Source organism: Manis pentadactyla, chromosome 6 (assembly GCF_030020395.1).
Source record: "Manis pentadactyla isolate mManPen7 chromosome 6, mManPen7.hap1, whole genome shotgun sequence".
In the NCBI taxonomy this organism is placed as follows: domain Eukaryota; kingdom Metazoa; phylum Chordata; class Mammalia; order Pholidota; family Manidae; genus Manis; species Manis pentadactyla.
In genome coordinates, this window is record NC_080024.1 from 145,328,964 (window position 1) to 145,351,860 (window position 22,897).

A 22,897-nucleotide genomic window follows, 5' to 3' on the forward strand; every position below is an offset into this window, starting at 1 on the left:
AAACATCAGAAAAATAACAAGGGGGCCAGATTGTATAGGGCTTCATAGGCTGATGTAAGGACTTGGGGTTTTACTCTGAGTAAAGTAGGTAACAACTAGAGGACTTCCACAGATGTGCGACACGCCTGACTTTCCTTATAAAACAATTACTCTGTGTTGAGAAAAGACCGTAAGGGGGCAAGGAGGAGAACAGGAGAGGCTCCTGCAATGATCCAGGTAGGAGACGACAGTGGCCTGGCCCAGGATAGTGGGAACTGACAGCAGGAACGGAAGAGTGCAGAGTTCTCACATATGCAAGAGGCCCAGAGCTGGCAATGTTCTTTTCAACTTGATACCCTGACTTCAAAATTATGTTTAGTTCATTTTCATTTCAATGGAGTTGTATCTTTATTGTAAACTTCCCTTCTCTGGAGCTCAAGTTTTTGATGTTCTTCATTATTCTGTCAGTTATAAGGTTATTTTATTTGCCAATCATAATTGATTATTTACTCTATACAATGAAGTAGAAGTGGTCAGAATCTGGATATATCATGAAAGTAGAGCAAACAGGACATCCTAACAGACTGGATGTGGATATGAAAGAAAGAAAAGAGTCAACTCAGCAACCAGAACAGAGTTGTTGTTAACTGACACGGGGAGACGGGGAAGTCTGCAGGTAGAGAAAGTGGCAGGGGCGGCAAACACTGGGATTAAATTCTAGATGTGCTATGTTTACAATGCCTATTAGACACCCAAGTGGAGATGTGTAATAGCTGCTGGTTATAGGAGTCTGGGGTTTGGAGAAGAGTTCTGGGCTGGAAATATAAATTTGGGAGGTCATGAGCACATAGATGGCACTCAAAGCAAATAAAACAGAATGGTGGTATTCCAAGGGCCCGCGCACAGATGGAGAAGGCAGTGAAATGAGGCCTGCAGCACCCCAACATGAAGAGACTGGGAAAAAAGCAAGGAGACGGTGAGGGAGAGACCAGGGAGGCAGGAGGAAAATCAAGGGAGCACATGTCCTGGAAGGCATGAAGGAAGGTTCCCAAGAGAAGGGAAGGACCACCTATAACAAATGCTGCTGAAGATCGTCTAAGAACACTGAAAATTACCACAGACGGGAGGAACATAAAGGTCATCGATGACCTCGAAAAAAGCAACAAAGCCATAACTCAGAATGTGGCAGAAGTTAATGTGTTAATAATAACTTTACTCTACACTGTTCCACTGAGTTAATGCTGCTTTTGAAGGGAAGAGTTCACATTTGTCCTGTGCTAAAACCAAACACACCAAAAGAAAAACCCAGCATTTCACCAACCAGAAATCTTTACAACCAGCACACACGACCTCAAAACAGTACAAAATGCTGCGATTAACTTCAGAATCATCAAATAAATCTGAAAATAACTGAAGTATTTGCAGTTTATCTTATTCTCATTCTTTGAGAATTAATAACATGCCAGAATTATAAAAGGTGACTAGAAATAATAATCAATTTAGTGTATGACATAGGATTAAGAACATTCCCTTATTATATGGCATGCCTCAGTTAACAACAATACATTGCTTATCATGACTGGCAACTGTAAACAAGGTAAATGCTCAAAGTTTGGGATAATTATTGCTTCTTTAGTGAAGAAATTCTCTTTAAAAAAAATAAGCAATCAGAAAAAGGGTTTTTGGGATTCCCAATATATTTTATTTTTTATACCTTAAAATACTATGTATGGTAATAATACTAGTTTCTGTCAAATTATTAGAATGTAACTTAGACCTTATTACAAGCCACTCAAAAAATATTAACTACTACAATTTTTTATCTGAAAAGAACCTCAAAATGTCATTTCTCCAGTTCCCTTACCTGGGAAAAAATTAAACTTTGTAAGACAGAACACTGTCTTTCACTGTCATTACTAAAACTATGTCCATGTTTAATCAAAACCTATATCAATTTTGCCAAGGTCATTTGAATTTCTCTTCTGAACTTATGAGGTGCCAGAAAATAGAATTAAGAAAGAGGTCAATAAGTTGGGTAGATGGACAAGTCAAATATAATAAATACTTCAGACGCTATTGACTGATCAATCCATACCTTTGGAAAAACATTCACTCAGATGCCTGATCCACACCCATCTTCCTACTGTGTCATTAATAATCTCATATAAAATGGAAACACAAGTACTGTTTTTGATTTATTTCCCTAAGCCCTATTATTCATCTACAAAGCACACATGTCTTCAAACAGAGAAATTGAGGTGAATTGATAGAATTGGATCTTCATAAAACCACACTGATTACTACCCAGTACCTTGGGTCTTTTTGGCTTTTAAGTAATCCGTCAATTGATTTTCAGTCTCTTAACTTAAATGCTTGAAAGATAACTTGAACTATATATTTTTTCAGAATGTTCTTTATTCTACATATGCATGCTACCACACCATTCTCCAGCGTCCAGCATGTCTGCCAGCGTCCAGCATACCATAAACAAGTGTTTGGAATCCACTCTCCTCTTAGGCAGACCATAAAGTACAAAATGTCTGTATTTTATCAAATCTAAGATGCCCATGAAATGTAAATCTTATCACTGTGTTATTTACCATTTAAAAAAAAACCTCTTGCCAATGTAAATGATATGCTTTCTTATTCCTTAGTTTATTGTTATTGTAAAAGTTCTTGTAGACACACACATATATGCTTCACTAATACTAGATTTACTCCCTGCTGTTGTTTCCATGCCATTCTGCACATACAACAACTTTTGTTTCAATGCCAAATCATAATACAATCTCCCTGAAAACATTTCAGAAGGCAATAAAGTTCAACACATGTAGTACCAACAATGTGCAGAATTAAACTCAATTACAAAGTGAACAGCTTTGACCAGGTTTGACTTGGACAAACAGAGACAACTGCACCCTAAATCCTGTTGGGCCTAAGGTGCTATCAATCAGAGAGGCAATCCTATTTCCAAAATGTCAAAATATTTTAAAAAGCACACCTTTGAATCACTGACACACAGTAACATAAAATCTGTATATATTCTCACTCACACTGGAAAACATTTTTCCACTGCTCTATGTAACAACTTTTTTTGCTGCCTTTTGGGTTTTAGGCCCTCATAGGCACTGGGGAATAGAATCCATTTAAGTCATAGCACTTGCCCTTGAATCTGGTGAGAAGGACCAACATAGAAAGAAATATTTATAACATAAAACAAGAACAGCCATAATGGAAGTATGACAAAGTGGAACAGAGGAGAGAAAAATCACATTACTCTGCCTAGGGGAGCTGCATTCCTATTCAGTGCCATAATTTTCATGACTCAGTTCCCAAGAACATAAAGCCTTTCCATTTTTGTGTGCTCCGACTCAGGAAATTTCTTGAATTTGGAACTTGGATCCTCAGACATTAGGAAGTACAGTTGGCACACTATTATTAACATGGAAGTAAATAATTATTTGATGCTTTTAAAAAAGTAAGTATAAAAACTTTCCCAGAGAGAAAAGTCACATTAATGTATCAATTGTAGGCAATTTTAAGCTAAGGGTATTTAAGGCAATGCTTTCTTTCAATTTTAAGTAATAAAATTATTTAAGTGAGGAGACAATAATATTAAATAATATAATAATCACTAGGTAACTTACTTAAAAATAAATTTAAACAATGATTAAAGACCTTAGTCTCTTTAACACATAGTACTAGAACAACTGGATATCCATATGCAAAAAAGAAAAAAGAACTTTGATTCATACCTCATAAAAATAAACTCAAAATGTATCATAAATCCTAAATAAAAAACTAAAAATCTAAACTTTCTAGAAGGAAACAGGAAAAAATATTTGTGACCCTAATTAGGCAAAGATTTCTTAGATATGACACCAAAATCCCAATCTACATGAGAATAAGTGATAAGACTTCATTAAATTTAAACGAGTTTCTTCTCAAGTTACTGCTTAGAGAATAAAAGGACAAATCACAGACTGAGAGAAAATATTTGCTAAACACATGTCTGATAATGGACCTGAATATAGAATACATAAGAATACATAAAATACAAAAGAAATATAAAAATGCTCAGTATCATTAGGCATTAGGGAAATGCAAATCAAAACCACAATGAGATACAACTTCATACCCACCAGGATGGTTAAAATCAGAAAAACTGACAAAACCAAATAAAGACAAGGATGTGGAGCAACTAGCACACTCATTTATTCCTGGTGGGAATGCAAAATGGTACAAACACTTGGAGACCTGGTTTGGAAGTTTCTTATAAAGCTAACAATACACTTATCATACAATCCTGCAATGCCACCTGTAGGTATTTACCAAAGTTCAATGAAAACCTATGTTCCCACAAAAACTACACAAATGTTCACAGCAGCGTTATTCATAACTGTCAGAAATTGGAAATAACCCAAATGCACCTCTTGTGAAGAATGGAAAATAAACTGTGGTATACCCACATGCTGGAAGATTACTCAGCAATAAAAAGGGACAAACTATTCTTTCGATACAAAAACAAATATGAATCTCAAATGCATCAGGCTAACCGAAAGAAACCAGACTCAAAAGAGCATACACTGAATGACTCCATTTATAGGACATTCTTGCAAAAGGGAGATAGATCAGTGGTTCCCAGTGGAGTGGGGCTGACCACACAGGAGCACAGGACAAGGGGTGGCAGGTGACCAAACTGTTCTTTATCTTGATTATCATGGTGGAAACATAACTGTACACACATGTCAAAACCTGGAAAACTTTACACTGAAAAAGATGAATTTTAATGTATGTAAATTATAACAATTTACAAAACAAACCCAACATTCACACCAAATTAGAAAAATGACTTAAAATTAAGGGAAAAACAACTTCACCTAGCTCAAACTGAACATGAACAGTAGTGTCCACTTTGGGCTACCCATATTTAAGGAAAGAATGTAAAGAAAATAGAAATCTACCCTGAAAAGTAAATTTCTAGATTCAGAGAGCAAGTATAAATAAAACAAACTGGTATAACTATTCCTTCAAACATACTGTAATCTCAGGGTCAGATTTCCTGTTAATGGAAATTTTGCCTTTTAACTAAAAAATAGGAGGTTGGTCAGGCAATGGAAATAGCTGCTTAGTTTAATTGGGACTGACTGACTTTATGCAAAAAAGCATACAATGCAGGGAGCTAAGTCAATGCAAAACCAGTAGTCATCAAACAGCAGCAATACACCACACAAAATATTTGTTACAATTTGAAAATAACAAAGTTAGTTACAGCAAATACTACTGTGTCTCGAAAGCAAAGCAGCTGCTTAAATGGACATCTTTCTAACTGACGTGTGCTAGTATTCAGCATATTTTATGAAAAAAAGCACAAGTAAATACTTAGCTAGAAAAATTTGAGTCTTTGCCAAGTTGACATGTGACTTAAGCTTTAGTAACTGCTTTGCTATCCATCATAAGCATTTTACAAGACTGACTTACCATGAATTTTTTTGTATTGATATGTTCTGAAGTGAATGTCACTTAAAATATTTAAACATTTTTGTCGGTTTAAAAAAACATAATTATTCTTATAAAAAAAACATGGATTGTTCTTAAGAAAAAGTGTTCACTTTTTCCCTGAAGTGTTCTATTATTATGACATGCAACATTCTGAAGGTAGGAATAGATCAAAAAAAGAAACCAAAAAAAAGTGTGTTATGATATAGAACTTTACTAGACAGAGTTAAAATTCCATGGATGAGCAGTGAATGAGGAATTAAAGATCTCCATCAGCATTTCTACTCTGACACTATGTAACCATTAATTAATCTAGTCTTCTGAGCTCTCCAGGTCTGTTTCTTCAACTGTAAACTGAGGTGGTGTTGGATTAGGTTTTTAAAAAAGAACACCTATGATAAACTAAATATACAATATGGATCTGACAGTGCCCTGAGAAGCCTTGTGCAACGGTCGTGATAGTTTTTTGGAAAAAAACACTATTGCCTTTGTACACAAGAATTCTTTATTTTAGGAAGAAAATGGAAAAGCCTTTTTTTTACTAAGAAAATGGAAAGTGCTATGGATATTGTGACCCAGAATCAAACTCTCTTAATTCTCATGACATCTTTTCAAATGAACAAGAATCTCTAAAGGTGACCAATCTGATTAAATAGACATGTTAAGCTGAGATTTCCCAAAATACAGTGGCTCTCTTTTTTTTTTTTTAATAATTATTTTTTATTGAAGGGTAGTTGACACACAGTATTACATTACATGAGTTTCAAGTGTACAACACAGTGGTAGAACATTTATATACATAATTCTAGGTTCCAGCTATCACCCTACCAGGCTGTTACAATATCTTGACTATATTCCTTATGCTATACATTACATCCCGGTTACTAATTTATTTTACCATTGGAAGTCTGTCCTTCTTTTTTTTTTTTTTTTTTTTTTGTGAGGGCATCTCTCATATTTATTGATCAAATGGTTGTTAACGACAATAAAATTCTGTATAGGGGAGTCAATGCTCAATGCACAATCATTATTCCACCCCAAGCCTAATTTTTGTCAGTCTCCAATCTTCTGAGGCATAACAAACAAGTTTTTACATGTAGAACAAATTCTTACATAATGAATAAGTTACATAGTGAACAGTACAAGGGCAGTCATCACAGAAACTTTCGGTTTTGCTCATGCATTATGAACTATAAACAGTTCAAATATGAATACTCATTTGGTTTTTATACTTGATTTATATGTGGATACCACATTTCTCTCTTTATTATTATTATTTTTAATAAAATGCTGAAGTGGTAGGTAGATACAAGATAAAGGTAGAAAACATAGTTTAGTGTTGTAAGAGAGCACATGTAGATGATCAGGTGTGTGCCTGTAGACTATGTGTTAATCCAAGCTAGACCAGGGCAATAAAACATCCACGTATGCAGAAGATTTCTCTCAGAACGGGGGGGTGAGGTTCTAAGACTCACCTCTGTTGATCCCCAATTTCTCACCTGATGGCCCCCCTGCGACTGTGCCTGTCTTAGGTTGTTCCTCCCTTGAGGAATCTTACCCGTCTCTGGCTAACCAGTCATCTTCCGGGGCCATACAGGGAAATGTGAAGTTGGTAAGTGAGAGAGAAGCCTTATTGTTTGAAAAAGTTAGCTTTTTACTTCTTTGCATATTTATGCCCTGTGGCTTCTATGCCCAGCATTTGTCTTGAGGTATCTTTACCACTTGGAAGAATTATGATACTCGGTAAATTTGATATGAGGCACGTATTCTATTTAAGGGTTGTAATTAGGAAGGAAGAAGAAAAGCTATAGAAGTAGCAGGCGGAAGAAAACATGGGAAGATTGATTATTTCTTTGATATATCTTCTTGTAGAGTAACTTCAGCATGTATAGGTTTTAAGCTACTACTTAAATTGCACACACACATTAACATAATAGGAGTATAGTTACATAACCAAAGCATATCTGTAATTACCAGCCATCTGCAGTGAAACCAAGAAAACCAGTTAGGCACCTTAGGCATTTGTGAAAACTTATCTATGATATGGTGGATATTGTCCAACTGAACTTGAACAGTCTGAGAGAAATCAGACAAATTAAAACAACCCATTCCTGGGGACTGTTCACATCCCTTATGTTCTTTTAACAGTAAATAGTTTGTAGTTGTAAGACTTTGGAGCGCTACAATTTGCACTTCTCCAAATTCTTGGTTGAGTTCCAACAGTATAGATCCAGTCCAATTTTGTTGTTTTACTGTATGCACAGGCCAGCTTAGATATCTCCTTCCTCATTCCCATGGCAAGTCCAGGAACTGGTGGGATGAGTGCATCTACAGCTGTAGCAGTGCGTGGATCTTTGTTGGGGTTTTTTGATGATCATTTTCTGGCATGAGTCTTCCAGAGAGTGCAGATGTTGGAAGTTCTTTTTCATATCGTATCTTAGTTCATTTTCGGGGTAGCCCAATTAGGCTTTGATCCTCTGTATAAACACAAACAGACCCTTTGCCTACACTTTTATATGCCCTTTATACCCTTGTGTAGAACTCGTTGGAGGTTACCACACAGGAACTGCCCTTTTTTTTTTTTTTTTTTTTTTTGCTATCACTAATCTACACTTACATGACGAATATTATGTTTACTAGGCTCTCCCCTATACCAGGTCTCCCCTATAAACCCCTTTACAGTCACTGTCCATCAGCATAGCAAAATGTTGTAGAATCACTACTTGCCTTCTCTGTGTTGTACAGCCCTCCCTTTTCTCCTACCCCCCCATGCATGTTAATCTTAATACCCCCTTACTTCTCCCCCCCTTACCCCTCCCTACCCACCCATCCTCCCCAGTCCCTTTCCCTTTGGTACCTGTTAGTCCATTCTTGAGTTCTGTGATTCTGCTGCTGTTTTGTTCCTTCAGTTTTTCCTTTGTTCTTATATTCCACAGATAAGTGAAATCATTTGGTATTTCTCTTTCTCCGCTTGGCTTGTTTCACTGAGCATAATACCCTCCAGCTCCATCCATGTTGCTGCAAATGATTGGATTTGCCCTTTTCTTATAGCTGAGTAGTATTCCATTGTGTATATGTACCACATCTTCTTTATCCATTCATCTATTGATGGACATTTAGGTTGCTTCCAATTCTTGGCTATTGTAAATAGTGCTGCAATAAACATAGGGGTGCATCTGTCTTTCTCAAACTTGATTGCTGAGTTCTTAGGGTAAATTCCTAGGAGTGGAATTCCTGGGTCAAATGGTAAGTCTGTTTTGAGCATTTTGATGTACCTCCATACTACTTTCCACAATGGTTGAACTAACTTACATTCCCACCAGCAGTGTAGGAGGGTTCCCCTTTCTCCACAGCCTCGCCAACATTTGTTGTTGTTTGTCTTTTGGATGGCAGCCATCCTTACTGGTGTGAGGTGATACCTCATTGTAGTTTTAATTTGCATTTCTCTGATAATTAGCGATGTGGAGCATCTTTTCATATGTCTGTTGGCCATCTGTATTTCTTTTTTGGAGAACTGTCTGTTCAGTTCCTCTGCCATTTTTTAATTGGGTTATTTGTTTTTTGTTTGTTGAGGCGTGAGAGCTCCTTATATATTCTGGACGTCAAGCCTTTATCGGATGTGTCATTTTCAAATATATTCTCCCATACTGTAGGGATCCTTCTTGTTCTATTGATGGTGTCTTTTGCTGTACAGAAGCTTTTCAGCTTCATATAGTCCCACTTACTCATTTTTGCTGTTGTTTTCCTTGCCCGGGGAGATATGTTCAAGAAGAGGTCACTCATGTTTATGTCTAAGAGGTTTGTGCCTATGTTTTCTTCCAAGAGTTTAATGGTTTCATGGCTTACATTCAGGTCTTTGATCCATTTTGAGTTTACTTTTGTATATGGGGTTAGACAATGGTCCAGTTTCATTCTCCTACATGTAGCTGTCCAGTTTTGCCAGCACCACCTGTTGAAGAGACTGTCATTTCGCTATTGTATGTCCATGGCTCCTTTATCAAATATTAATTGACCATATATGTCTGGGTTAATGTCTGGATTCTCTAGTCTGTTCCATTGGTCTGTGGCTCTGCTCTTGTGCCAGTACCAAATTGTCTTGATTACTATGGCTTTATAGTAGAGCTTGAAGTTGGGGAGTGAGATCCCCCCTACTTTATTCTTCTTTCTCAGGATTGCTTTGGCTATTCGGGGTCTTTGGTGTTTCCATATGAATTTTTGAATTATTTGTTCCAGTTCATTGAAGAATGTTGCTGGTAGTTTCATAGGGATTGCATCAAATCTGTATATTGCTTTGGGCAGGATGGCCATTTTGATGATATTAATTCTTCCTAGCCACGAGCATGGGATGAGTTTCCATCTGTTAGTGTCCCCTTTAATTTCTCTTAAGAGTGACTTGTAGTTTTCAGAGTATAAGTCTTTCACTTCTTTGGTTAGGTTTATTCCTAGGTATTTTATTTTTTTTGATGCAATTGTGAATGGAGTTGTTTTCCTGATTTCTCTTTCTGTTGGTTCATTGTTAGTGTATAGGAAAGCCACAGATTTCTGTGTGTTGATTTTGTATCCTGCAACTTTGCTGTATTCCGATATCAGTTCTAGTAGTTTTGGGGTGGAGTCTTTAGGGTTTTTTATGTACAGTATCATGTCATCTGCAAATAGTGACAGTTTAACTTCTTCTTTACCAATCTGGATTCCTTGTATTTCTTTATTTTGTCTGATTGCCGTGGCTAGGACCTCCAGTACTATGTTAAATAACAGTGGAGAGAGTGGGCATCCCTGTCTAGTTCCCGATCTCAGAAGAAATGCTTTCAGCTTCTCGCTGTTCAATATAATGTTGGCTGTGGGTTTATCATAGATGGCCTTTATTATGTTGAGGTACTTGCCCTCTATTCCCATTTTGCTGAGAGTTTTTAACATGAATGGATGTGGAATTTTGTCAAATGCTTTTTCAGCATCTATGGAGATGATCATGTGGTTTTTGTCTTTCTTTTTGTTGATGTGGTGGATGATGTTGATGGACTTTCGAATGTTGTACCATCCTTGCATCCCTGGAATGAATCCCACTTGGTCATATACAGTGGCTCTCTTAATCAGCAAACTGCCTTCCTTCACTAACGGTGAAGTGTCTAACATCTTCCCTGTATCTTCTTTACCCAACTTGTTGAAACTGACATTAAAACCAAAAACTACAGAACAAAGGAAAAAATCTCTAGGTTTTTCCCTTTGCCTCTTTTCCAACATTTTAATGAATTTGGGCATCTTCCCACCAGCCACTAGTAGCAGTCATCCTTCAGAACCCTGACATACGTGCTCGTGGCTAATCAACTTCCTTGTCATTGCTTTTTCAGCCTTTGAGTTTTGAAAGCAAGAAAAGCTACACCTTAAAAGTGGAAGGAGCCAATCCGCACCTAGAGGTGCGATTTCTGAACCTGGGCCCGTTTCAGGACACAACAACAGTGCACATCAGCGTGGAGGATGTGGATGAGCCCCCTGTATTTGAACCTGGCTTTTATTTTGTGGAGGTTCCTGAGGATGTGGCAATTGGAACGACCATACAGATCATTTCTGCCAAGGATCCAGACGTGACCAACAACTCAATCAGGTTTTTCCACAAATTTCACCTTTCTCTTATGTCTTGGAATCTTCCCTTCCCTGGTATCTAATTTTCTAGCACTTTTTACTTCTTCCATCTCTAGAGACTCTCCTCTTGAAGTTCTTTCTGTTTAAATAACATGGCCTTTTCATGTTTTTAGACATGAAGAATCATTATGTCTACAGCTGTCAACTGGTTCAGCAACATACACACACACACACACCCTTCATTCGCAATCGTGGCCCTTACTGACATTTTGGGCTGGACAATTCTTCGCATGAGCTGCAGCCCTGTGCACTATAAATGTGCAGCAGTATCTTTGATCTCTACCCACTAAATGCCAGAAATACCAGCAGCACCCCAAGTTGTAACAAGCTAAAATATCCCCAGATACTGCCAAGTGTCCCAGGAGCAGAAAAGGGTGGGACCAAAGTAATCCCCAATTAAGAACAATGAATTCGGATAAAGCACAGACACGCTGCTATCAAAATATGGTGAACATGAAGGTGATCACTGCACGTTCTTTCATTATGAACATCTGGCATTTTTACTGCTAAAAAAAATAGGAAAAAAATACTATATACATTTCCATATAGTAGAGAAAGAACAGACATAGAAACTACTCCTGCTGTCAATGGCCTTCAATGCCTTATAGACTGGCCAGACAGAGTTTGCTATTGCAAGCCCACATATCAGTATCTCTAAGCAAGTTTTTAACTTAAAGACTCCAACCTAAATGTTTCGCTGTTTCCCCCTCAAGGCGGGGAGGAGAGCTGCTCTTACCAGCCATGGCCATTTCCCATCAACTCAGGAACCAAAGAGCAAACAGCTGGTAGGCAGGCTGACACTTCAACCTTCCAGAGCAACTGCCAAGCCTCTGAAGCTTGATACAAAAGATCAGGATTCCAGGGCTGTTTGAGGCCATCTGTCACATTAATTGTTGAAAGCCACATGGTAAAATGGATCTGGCGCTTCAGTGAAGATTACACATTTTAAACACAACGCCAATTTATCAAATGCCTTTTTCTGTCAGTGGGTACTTCCCTTACCTGCTACTATTCTGGATTTAATGAAAATGTGGGTCTGCAGTTTAACTCTCAGCTTCTCTCCTGAGAATAACAATACTGGGGGAAATCTGCTTCCTCTAAACAATTAGTAAACATTTCACATTTTCAGGCATTAAAATAGCTAAAATGACTGTTTGAATTCTGATACTTGATTTTTAGAAAGCAAATTATCTATTATGAATTATACCCATCTTAAAGGAGTGATATTTTAAGCTTAAGCCTTTTAAATGTACAATAGGGTGGGACAAGTTATGAAATCATATTATCCCCAAAGCAAGTACAACATAAGTTAAACAGATTCTGTTATAAACTTCTATTTCAGAAATCAAGAAATATATCTATCTTCTGATAAACTAATTCATCTGTACATATTAGAGAAGACACTGTGGGAAAATTTTTGGAGACTGTAACTTTCAGGGGGAAAATGTTTGAAATAAAACAAGCACAAGCTTGAGAAAAAATCATTTCCCATTGATAAAATAGCAAGTCAGAATACCAACTGGATACTGGCACATCTTTCAAGATTCTGACTTTGGACTCCTGCACGAAAGCCCTGGAAATGTGGTTCTGAACTATAGGAGTCACAATACTAAGTGATAAGCAAATCAGGAAACACACATACCCTACAGTTCGTGTGCACAATTTGGGACTAAATGTCAAGCATCATGTTAAGACATAGTTGGGAATGAAAGAGAATCACCAGCAGGGCACAGAACAAAATGAGGCACGCAAACGAAGGAATGGAATCCTGTCTGGCTAACAGAAAACACTGCTTTGGATGACGTGCCTCTGAAAACCATCAGTTGGCTGGCACGGCACAGCAGTTAGCATCAGGGAGGTACATAATGGAGTGCCTGTCTATTCCAACAGATCCCAGGCAGGAGCAATCCAAGAATGAACAGGCCAGAGGCACAGAGCAGGGTACACTGGGGTTATTCCGGGGCAGGACTCTAGGGCCTAAGAGAGAAACTGGCAAAAACAAGGCAACAGCCACAGGCCTGGAGGTAACAAGATAAGCATTCAGGAACAGGGGCAAGAAGTCCACTGGTCAGCACTAGGGGTGACTCTCCGTCTGCAATTCTGTTCCAGCAAAGGAGAATTCAAATTGCTGACTCTTTGTACTGTCCCACAGAAATAAAGAATGGTCTTTGGACCCAAGCATAACATTGAGATCCTGGGTACTCACAGGAAAGAGCAAATAAAAGTCAAAGTTCTAGCTATCATTTAATAAACCCATTTGGGAATTACTTTCATATGTTCTCTATCTCCAAAGTGCTCGTTTTATCCCTGTTTTTCCTATAAAAGTTATTTTCCTTTTAATAATTTGCATTGTTATATGCTGCCAGGCTATCTAGTTTATCTCTGCACTTTTATTAGAAATAAATGATTTATATTAAATCACAAGAGTCAGTATATCACCTGAAGTTAAAATGTTACAGATAAAAGGCCATTTAACTTTTTAAAAAGATTATTAGGACTTTTATAATCTCCTTTCTAGAAAGTTCATGGTGTGTTCAGGCATATTAGCTGATCAGCAGTTACTAGTAAATTCCAAAACTAAGTCTCCAGATTTAGTTATATGTACATGAAAAACACAATGCTTGGATCGCCTCAATTTGTAATAAATGCTCACGGCATTTCTGACAAGCAGGAAACTGAACCATTTGGCAACTGAAATCAGCATTCTACTGGTGTGGAAAGAACCTGCCCTCCTGTGGCATCCCAGGGTGTCTATGTGGACTTAGCAAGCCTGCCCGTGATGCCCGTCTCCAACTTGCTCCCAAGTTCAGAGACCATCCTCAGCCAAGCAAGCAAGCAGGGAGTCCAGTGAACGCCAGCTACTGTTTGCTGGAGGCAGTTCTGTATGTGAATGTTATTCCTAGTCTGCCCATAGCTGGTGAGAATATTATGGGGAGAGAAAGAAAAACCACCTACATAATTCACCTAGTGTGTCCCAATTTCCTCATTTTCCATCTGCATCTACATGTTTCATTTGTTCTCCTGCCTCCTAAAACTTGGCCCAGTGTCCCACTCAGAGCAGTGAAAGCTCTTATTGCCTCAATTCAGGCCCCATTTGGGAAACTGGAAAGGGATGCCACTTGATGAAGGAGGCTTCTCTGAGGCAGGCTCTCTGTGCCGCCAGGCAGGACTGTCATGGGCTCTGTTAGTTATTCCACCACTCCATCTCCCATACCATCTGTGACATGTGTTACTGCACTGCAGGTTTCAGGGTGCAGAAAGCTGATTCTTCATAGGCTGCCTCTCCCCTCAGCGTGGTGCCTACCTTGGAAAGCCGCCCTCAGGGTTATGGCTCTGTGGGCTGAATGGCTGGCTTTTCTCATGTGTGGGAAGCTGAAACAAAAGACTGCCATGAGCCAACCAGTACTTTTTCCTAAGACAAATTCAACTCTTGAAAAGCCAGTAAACATTAAAACTAAATCACTAATTGTATCTAGAAAAAAACATTCTAACTAACTTTAAATTAACTTTGAAAGCATGCTTATTCTTTATTAAAAAGTCAACTGTTTGCTATCATGGCATTACCTATCTTCAAGACAAGATAAAGTTTTGTTTCCTTAACCAACCTCATATGTTCTATGTGCAGTAAGGCAGCACGGCCTAGTGGTTAGCAGGAAACTGAAAACAAACCACCTAGGCTTGATTCCTAGCTGTGCAGCCTTGGGCAACTGACTTAACCTCTCCATGCCTCGGTTTTCTCACCTGTAAAATGGGGATGATATTACCTATCTCCTAGGGTTATTGTGAGGATTAAATGAGTCAATATATGTAAAGTGTACAGAGCAGTACCTGGCTACAGTAAGTGTTCATTAAATAGAGTCACAAGCAGAGAGAAGCATTAATTTACTCCCTTAAATTTCCCAGTTCCTGGAGAACTATAACTGAAATGATTCCAACATCTCTAGCCCTTAGTGGTCACCTTTCCCTTTAGTTCCTGATTTGTTAAATAGCCAACCTGACTTTCTGCAAGAAAAAAATGCATATTTGGAACATTTTACCAATACATATATATGCACGCATATACCCGGACACACATAACCATCTATGTATATGTATTTGAAACAAGTTTTACCATCAATACTTACCCTTACTGCATGTATAGTCTAGCATGCATATACCCTATTCTATTTCACTTTCTTCCAACAGTACTCATAACCCACCACACTGATTTCACTAACCTGCAGTTTGAAAAACAATGTTCTAAAGAAACTGCTTACTCCCATCAAAATGGCAGCTTCTCAGTTTCAACAATGTTAAGATATAGACTTAATTGCTGGCAACTTTAAATAGAATTTTGAATCCACTATATTACAGTAGTTTTATATATATGGTGCAAATCTTACCTATGCAAATTATTAGCTATGTAACTATATAAAAGGGACTTAACTTCTCTTAGTTTCTTTTTTTGTTAATTGGGAAAATATCTACCTGCTAGAGATATTATAAGAATTAAAAAAGAAGCTATAAAATGCCTGATACTAAATAAATGACAGTTATTACAATTAATGGTCATGACCAGGGACTATATTAAGCTTCTCAAGGATGGTTCCGTAATGGCTACATATCAAAGTCCTTTACAGAGGGTTTTAAATGGATGCCTGAGCCTCCCTCCACATTTACTGAATCGCCCAAGATGGGGACCAGGTGAGATCTCTCAGGTGAGACCACACAAAGGGTCAAATGCCAAATCACATTCAACAAGAATGATAGATCTTACTCACTACCAAGGTAAATAATGACTCAAAGGACACAGACCACAGTAAAATATAAGCTCAGTATTCCTTCAGACCTTGGAGAGTTCTGAAGTTCTCAGGGGCAGGTGTCTCTTAAATATTCTTTTTCTCCTGTGTAAGGATGTATATTCACCCACAATGAACATGAAAGGTGTAAGCAATGGATGAAGTGCATTGCATGAACAGAAGGGCTCTTCTGGTTATGGAACATCTGCTTTTCATACCCCATTAATTACATAGCTCACATGACATTTTCCAGCAAGCTGTGCCCCATAAATTGAAATTCCAATAAGCAACCTAGACTACCTGGTCCATCCTGTTAAAAACATTCCACAGATAAGGACTGTCCAGCTAGTCAACATCATGACTGTGTTTGCCAGCAGGTCAGTCACTAGGATGTTTAAAAAGAACCTGATACAAATCTTTCCTTCTCAACAGTGATATTAATCATGGGGACTGGAACTACTGAACTACTCCTTTTCCAGCTCCAATTTAGCATTTCAGAACTTACCTGAATAAAATTCATTTTGAACAAAAATACGTAGGGTTTAATATCCAGAGAGTCCTAAAGCCTTAAGGGCAGACAGTTTTAAGCTTTAAGTAACTAACCTGATCTTTAAAGAGTTTAGAACTGCCCTAAGGCTTCAGCACCCTGTTTTATTTCATTTTATGAATGAAGAAATTGAAGCAGTGATAGTTTGTTGGTGATTTGGGGTTTTTTTTTGGTTAGGGGATGTGTTTTCAGACACAATAAAACAGCAAAGGCAGGTCTTCTGAGTGTCCCTAACTCAGAACCAGTCATGTTTCACATGGTAAGTACTCAGTTCTCTCAAGTAATATGCTGCACTATGGTTACCCAAATAAAACAATGTATTTAATCTATGTTTTTGCAGATACTCCATTGACAGAAGCAGTGACCCTGGAAGATTCTTCTATGTTGACATCACAACAGGTGCCCTAATGACTGCAAGACCCCTTGACCGGGAAGAGTTTTCTTGGCATAATATCACTGTCCTTGCTATGGAAATGAGTAAGTAACACCATAAATTGGTCTCCAGTGACAAAATATAATCATTGTAGAAAGTGAAAGTTTCTAGAGCTTGTTGGGACAAGAACTATATTCTTTACAGGACAAAACAGAAATCATGGTTTATGCAAGGAGGGAAAGCGTTTAGTTCAAACACTTATTGAGCATCACCTATATACCTAGTCATGAACCAGAGATAAAAACAAACAAAACATGCAAAATTGGAACAAAAAAATAGCAACAATGAACCAAGGAGCTAGACTTCTATATGAGAAAAAGTGACAATTTCTAAGAAATCTAGGAGGCTTTCAATCTAATAAGACTGGAAATGCCCAAATAGCATAAAATATTATTGGATGGAAAGAAGCACTTATATCACCCTATTACACACATACATACACACAAACATGCATATAAGAACTTGAGGTATCTTATAATAAAAGGCAGATTTATTAACATAAACTCAGAAATGGAATGGAAAATTAATAAAAACTAGATTAACATACAAACAAAAGTTAGATTATATACTAATACATTCAATTTTTTTATAACACCTAGGAATGGTAAAGGTTCAGGGGAATGGCAGACTCTAATGTATTGGCGGAAGTATATACAGTCATTCAAGAGGACAATTTGGCAATTAACTTTTTCTATTGAGATTCTCCAAAATATACATACTCTTTTACTCAAGAATTCTACTTCTAATAATTATCTTAAGGAACTTATCATAACTATCAACAAAGCTTTAGGTATCAAAATGTCCACTGCTTTATTATTTTAAAATAGAGGAAAAAATGGGAATTACCTAAATGTAATTGACTAAATAATGGTACAACCATATAGTAAAATGAGAATATCATATAATTGAAAGCATGGAATACCCATGCTTTCAAAGTATTTTTCAATGACAGGACAATCTTGCCCTAAAAATATTAAAAGTTCTGAATTCAACTTTTTTATTTTAACAGCAGTGTGTGTGTGTGTGTGTGTGTGTGTGTGTGTGTGTGTGTGTAGCTCCATATTTTTTGACATGTAATATTATGTACCATATCATGGATCTCTCTAGTGGTAGGACTGTGGGTCATGTTAATCCTCAAGTTTTTCTGGAATTTTCATTATTTCTTTTATAAACAAGCACCATGGTCATAATGAAAAAAATTAAATACATCAGCACTTTTGGTAACCAGGCAATAAAAATGTTCAGGGAGAAAACAGAGATGAGTGTAAGTATTTTTGAGACAGAAAAGAAGAAAAAAAATGAACTAGAAGAACAAGGCATTCTGAGAGTTGATAAAGTTATTTACTAACAATTTCTGGGTCTTGTAATTTCCATTTTGTCTTCCTGGGCTGCTGAACAAGGCAGAAAGACAGGAGGGGCAGGACTGGGGCTGTGAAATTGTCCTTATATGTCACTGCCAGCACATGATGGACCGAAAGGACACATTTCCCCATGAGTGACTATCCCCTGCCAAAGACATGGAATTGGTGTGTTTGATCCTGTAATATCCCCTTAGTCCCTAAACAGAAATATATGTGCAGTGTTATCTATATTCCTGTGAACAACTTGAAACTTCCTGAAATACAATTCAAAGAAATGAGTTTTCCATAGGAATAAAGCCAAGCGCTGCCACACAGTATATGCCCGACTAGAAACAGGCTGTTTTCAAGCCCAGAACACAGAATTGACCTGCTTTTAATTCCAGAGTGAAGGATGAGCCAAGGGAGAGAATCAAAACCTCTTTTTAAGATGCATTTTGTGATACCTGCTCCCTTCCAAGTCTCACTCCTCCCATCATCCTCCTGATACTACACACACTCTCAAAAATACACCTCATTCTGCCCACACTTCTTAGGTTCCAGCCATACTCTAAATAGGCAGCACATGCATCCTATGCTTGTCTTGCCATTTCCGTGTTCTTTATCTATTCCTTTAAAAACCAGGCTGACAAGGTAACTACCTATTCCTGAACAGGGCTGCTTTCTTGCACTACTGAACCCTCACCATTGGTTTTCTTTGTGCTCTCTTTAGACAACCCTTCCCAGGTTGGAAGTGTTTCTGTCACAATCAAAGTCTTAGATGTGAATGACAATGCTCCAGAATTCCCCAGATTCTATGAAGCTTTTGTCTGTGAGAATGCCAAAGCAGGGCAGGTAAGGCGGCCTGTGAGGCATGCACCTTGGTTGACCCCAATATCTGGAAATGACTGTTACAGATAACCAAATTTGCTCTCAAAGAAATTTACACTCCAGAAACCAACAGTTTACGAAACAGAGTTCCGAACTTTCGTATATCATTTTGCAAGTTTATTTGTTAATATAACTATTTGGAGCCTCCATTATATTTTTATGATCTAAATAATGCTCTGATAGTGGCTTGATTCACAGGCTGACCTGTAATAAATTACTCATCTTGCAATTGACCTGGATACTACCAATTGTAGCAATGTGTGCTTCGGGTCCCAGAAGTGAGGGACCACAAGGATCAGAAGAAAGTCTCTCTCTTTTCCTTAGTTTAGTCTAATCCTAGAAACTATCTGCAGTTGGAAAAGTTTATTTTTTTATATCTTACCACTTCTCTTTCTTAACCTCTAGCACAGGGACCTTGTTTAGGGACTCCCTGCCCTATTCTCAGAATGCTCTGTTACCTAGAATTACCTACTCTTGCTCCTCCCTTAGTTAAACCACCACTTTCTTACCTGGCTCATGCCAGGTTGTTTTTAGAGGAAAGGAATCTGAAGGAACAAATTTCTACTAATTTGAAATGACTGTAGTTCTATAATCTTCAGAGACATACTTGTTTATTTTTCAAAGTATGCTTTTAAGTCTCAATAAAATTGGACCAAATTCCAAGTGGCGTAACTGAGAAACATCTGGAACTCTGCTTGGAGTGGCCATGCATTAATGTACGTGTCCATACACACCCTTCCAGACCTCGGATCATAGGCCATCTCCCTGCTTCTGAGCCTGCTCTGTAAGACACTTTCTTCTCTACCTATGATCCAACAGATTCCCTAAGCACCCTCATTTATTGCCCTGGAGCATACTGGGAGGCTCTCTGGATTCTAGGGGTGAGGCAGATGTTCTACTGTGGAAGTGTGTCTGTTAAGGCAAAGCCTCACATCCCATAAGTCAGGCCTTCCTGCTGCCCAGAGTTTTTGCTCTCACTTCTCACCCGGACATCACCTCCAGCATCTTGCCACAGACATGACGCTGGTACAACCAAAACCTACATTAGCTTCGTGAACTCACCAAAGACTGGCTCGACACATTTTTACCATTCTACTCAGTCAAGACAAAAAGGGATTCCCAACCCCCAGGTGGAAAAAAATGTCTCCTACCGTGATTCTGATCTAAACCATGTCATCCACTGATTCTTGAAACTCGCTGCCATGGTGCGTGGCACTCCTAAAAATTGTTTTCAACAGGCCTAAAATAATTCTACTTCCACATCTTTTGAATTTCTAGTCTAGAAAGACCTGAAATATTACGCAGCTAATAGAGTTACAATGAAGACTTTACAGCATAAGAAATGATCCAAGTTATTCTAAGAAAGGAGGTATAAAAACTACATGAACATGCTTGCAGTTATGTTAAATCATGTCTGGGTGTGAACAAACACTGGCAGGCAGGATGCAAAAAGGGCAGCAGGTACTGTGCTAAGTAAGGTAGTTGAGTTTTGAGTGAGGGAGTTTCAGCCTTTGATTAGTTTTGTTTTCTATCATAATAAAAGAGTATATATAACACAGAAAATATATAAAATGTAGCATGTAAATTTATGTAAGATACTATGACAAACATGGTATTTTATACTTTAATGAGAGGCTAATTTTTAATCTATTATATAAAGGTGATAAATAGCACAGTAAATTATACCTCTTTTCTCCCCAAAAAAATGCATTTCCTTTCTTAAAGGGCTTCAGAATAGAGGTTACATCCTGATAAGTTAACAGCACTTTAACTAGCTCTCTCTTTTGAAGCACACAAACACATCTCCCATTGCTACACTTTTAAATACAACTTTTAATGGCCTATTATATAGTCCTTCGTAACACAGTTTACCTGTGATGTAAAGGTCAGGTCATGAGCCACAGGTCTGTCATATCTGTCATCCTTAGCCCAAGATACTGAAAATCCTACCCTATGATTTTGGCACTGGAACATGTTCTAAAGATTTTCAAAAGCACACAGCTCAGTAGACACATCCAGTTTATATAGAATCAGGCCTCCTTGTGTTAGACTTGCCAGATGTTGTCATCAGCTTTATGTCTGCCAAGTAGGAATGTATGCTTTCCTCTTAGCAAGCAGCCCAAAGGAAGCCCGCAAAGAAATCAGGCAATGTCCGAGGAGGCAGTAAGTGAAGGCTGGGCATCAAGTCCTTCACTGAAGGGGCATCTGTGCAACACAGTGTCTCCCACAAGGCCCTGCGCTGGGAGCTTCCTGTGTCATTCAATCCACAGCATGTGGCCAGAGTAGCATTACCTCCCTTCATTTACAGATGAAGAAGCAACGACTAAGCCCCTCTAGCTGCACTCTGAGGTTCCCATTTCTACCCCGGCAAGCAGAGCAGGCTTTTAACTGTAGGAGAGTCGAGTCTACAGGAACAGGCCCAAGAGGGGTAGAGAAGCCTGTGCTGTTGGCTGGTATAGAGGCATACACACACACAGGAAGTTACCACCCGTTCAACATCTTTTCTAGACCCCACCCCCAGAGGCCATTGCTAATTTTTCACTGTTATCTTGCCCGGCTTTCTTCAGTAGCTTTCTCACCTTGGTCTGCCTCATAACCGTCAGGGTAACTTCTCCAGCACCCATTTCCAGCCAACAGAAAGTGCCTGCCCTATGACCCACTCCCTCTCGTGTGCTGTCCATTCACCTGACATGGCCAGTGTTGATGTGTCTGCTTACTTCCCTTCTAGATATTGGTCATTTTTAAATAGGAGCTTTTTAAAGAGAGCAACTTGACCATGAAATATTAACCCAAAGGAAGAGGTTAAACAGGTGGGATGGAAGGATGAAAACTGGGAGACAGGTAGGACTGTGTGGCATCCCAGAGTTCTTTTCCTCAGTCTTCTATTCAGACTGCTTAAAACAGCCGGTGTTGGTGTGAGAATATGTTGTGATGATGTCTAACATCTGAAGTATTTAGGTAACATTCACCCTGAGTTAATGTACTCAGGTCCAACAATAAACCCAGAATGAATCCTGAGTTGTGTGATGGCATGCAGGCTTTCCAGGTAAGTTTCAGGATATCCTTTTCTTTAGGTAAAATATTCCGCTATAGATGTCAGGGTTGGGGATCTCACTGGGCCCTGAAGCCTTTCCTTTTGGTGCTCACTCACCTGACTTCCTGTCCCTCCTCAGCTGATCCAGACAGTGAGTGCAGTGGACCAAGACGACCCACGCAGCGGTCAGCACTTCTACTACAGCCTGGCTCCCGAGGCTGCCAGCAACCCCAACTTCACCGTAAGGGACAACCAAGGTAATCAGGTGGACAGCTGGCCAGCAGGGCTGCCCCTCAGCTGGGCCTGGATACTCTGGTTATTATACCGTGCAAACAATGCCAAAGGGCACCTGCTCTTTAACAGCAGGGAAGACATTAATGCTCATTTTTAAAGTTTTGTTTCAGAACATCAAAGACAAAGACTGTCTTTTGCTGATTCTGAAACTTCCATTCAGTCTGTCAGTTCACAGATGCCCTAGTGCTGGCTCTGCACCCCCCACTACAAGGCACACGGGCAGAAGCCTCCCTTCATGCCCTCAGACAGGCTGCAGCTATGTTGATATGTTCTGTGACTGTGGAAGGAATCTGAGAAAGATGACAGAAATTGGATTAGAAAAAGAGAAAAGCCCGAGGGAACATTTCTAGGCAAGGATCAAAGGGGGAACAGTAGAAAGTTTCCACAATAAAAAGGAGACAAAGGGTAAGTGCTATAGATAACCAAGGGCAGATACGGGACCGCAAAGAGCAGTTCTGGCACTGAAAC

At 38.7% G+C, this 22,897-nt stretch overlaps 1 protein-coding gene and 1 long non-coding RNA gene across 3 annotated transcripts in view; one reads left to right on the forward strand and one right to left on the reverse strand.

Annotated features, from left to right (window-relative positions):
• Positions 1-22,897, forward strand: part of CDH20 (cadherin 20) — a 188,159-nt gene that overhangs the window by 156,270 nt on the left and 8,992 nt on the right. For both annotated transcript variants that reach the window (XM_036876692.2, XM_036876693.2), the window contains exons 7-10: positions 10,824-11,077; positions 16,781-16,917; positions 18,944-19,065; positions 22,275-22,392. In XM_036876692.2, coding sequence (XP_036732587.2) covers positions 10,824-11,077; positions 16,781-16,917; positions 18,944-19,065; positions 22,275-22,392 — 631 coding nt within the window. The remainder of the gene's footprint in view (positions 1-10,823; positions 11,078-16,780; positions 16,918-18,943; positions 19,066-22,274; positions 22,393-22,897) is intronic.
• LOC130684156 (uncharacterized) overlaps positions 1-22,897 on the reverse strand; it is an 86,027-nt gene that overhangs the window by 8,348 nt on the left and 54,782 nt on the right. The window lies entirely within an intron of this gene.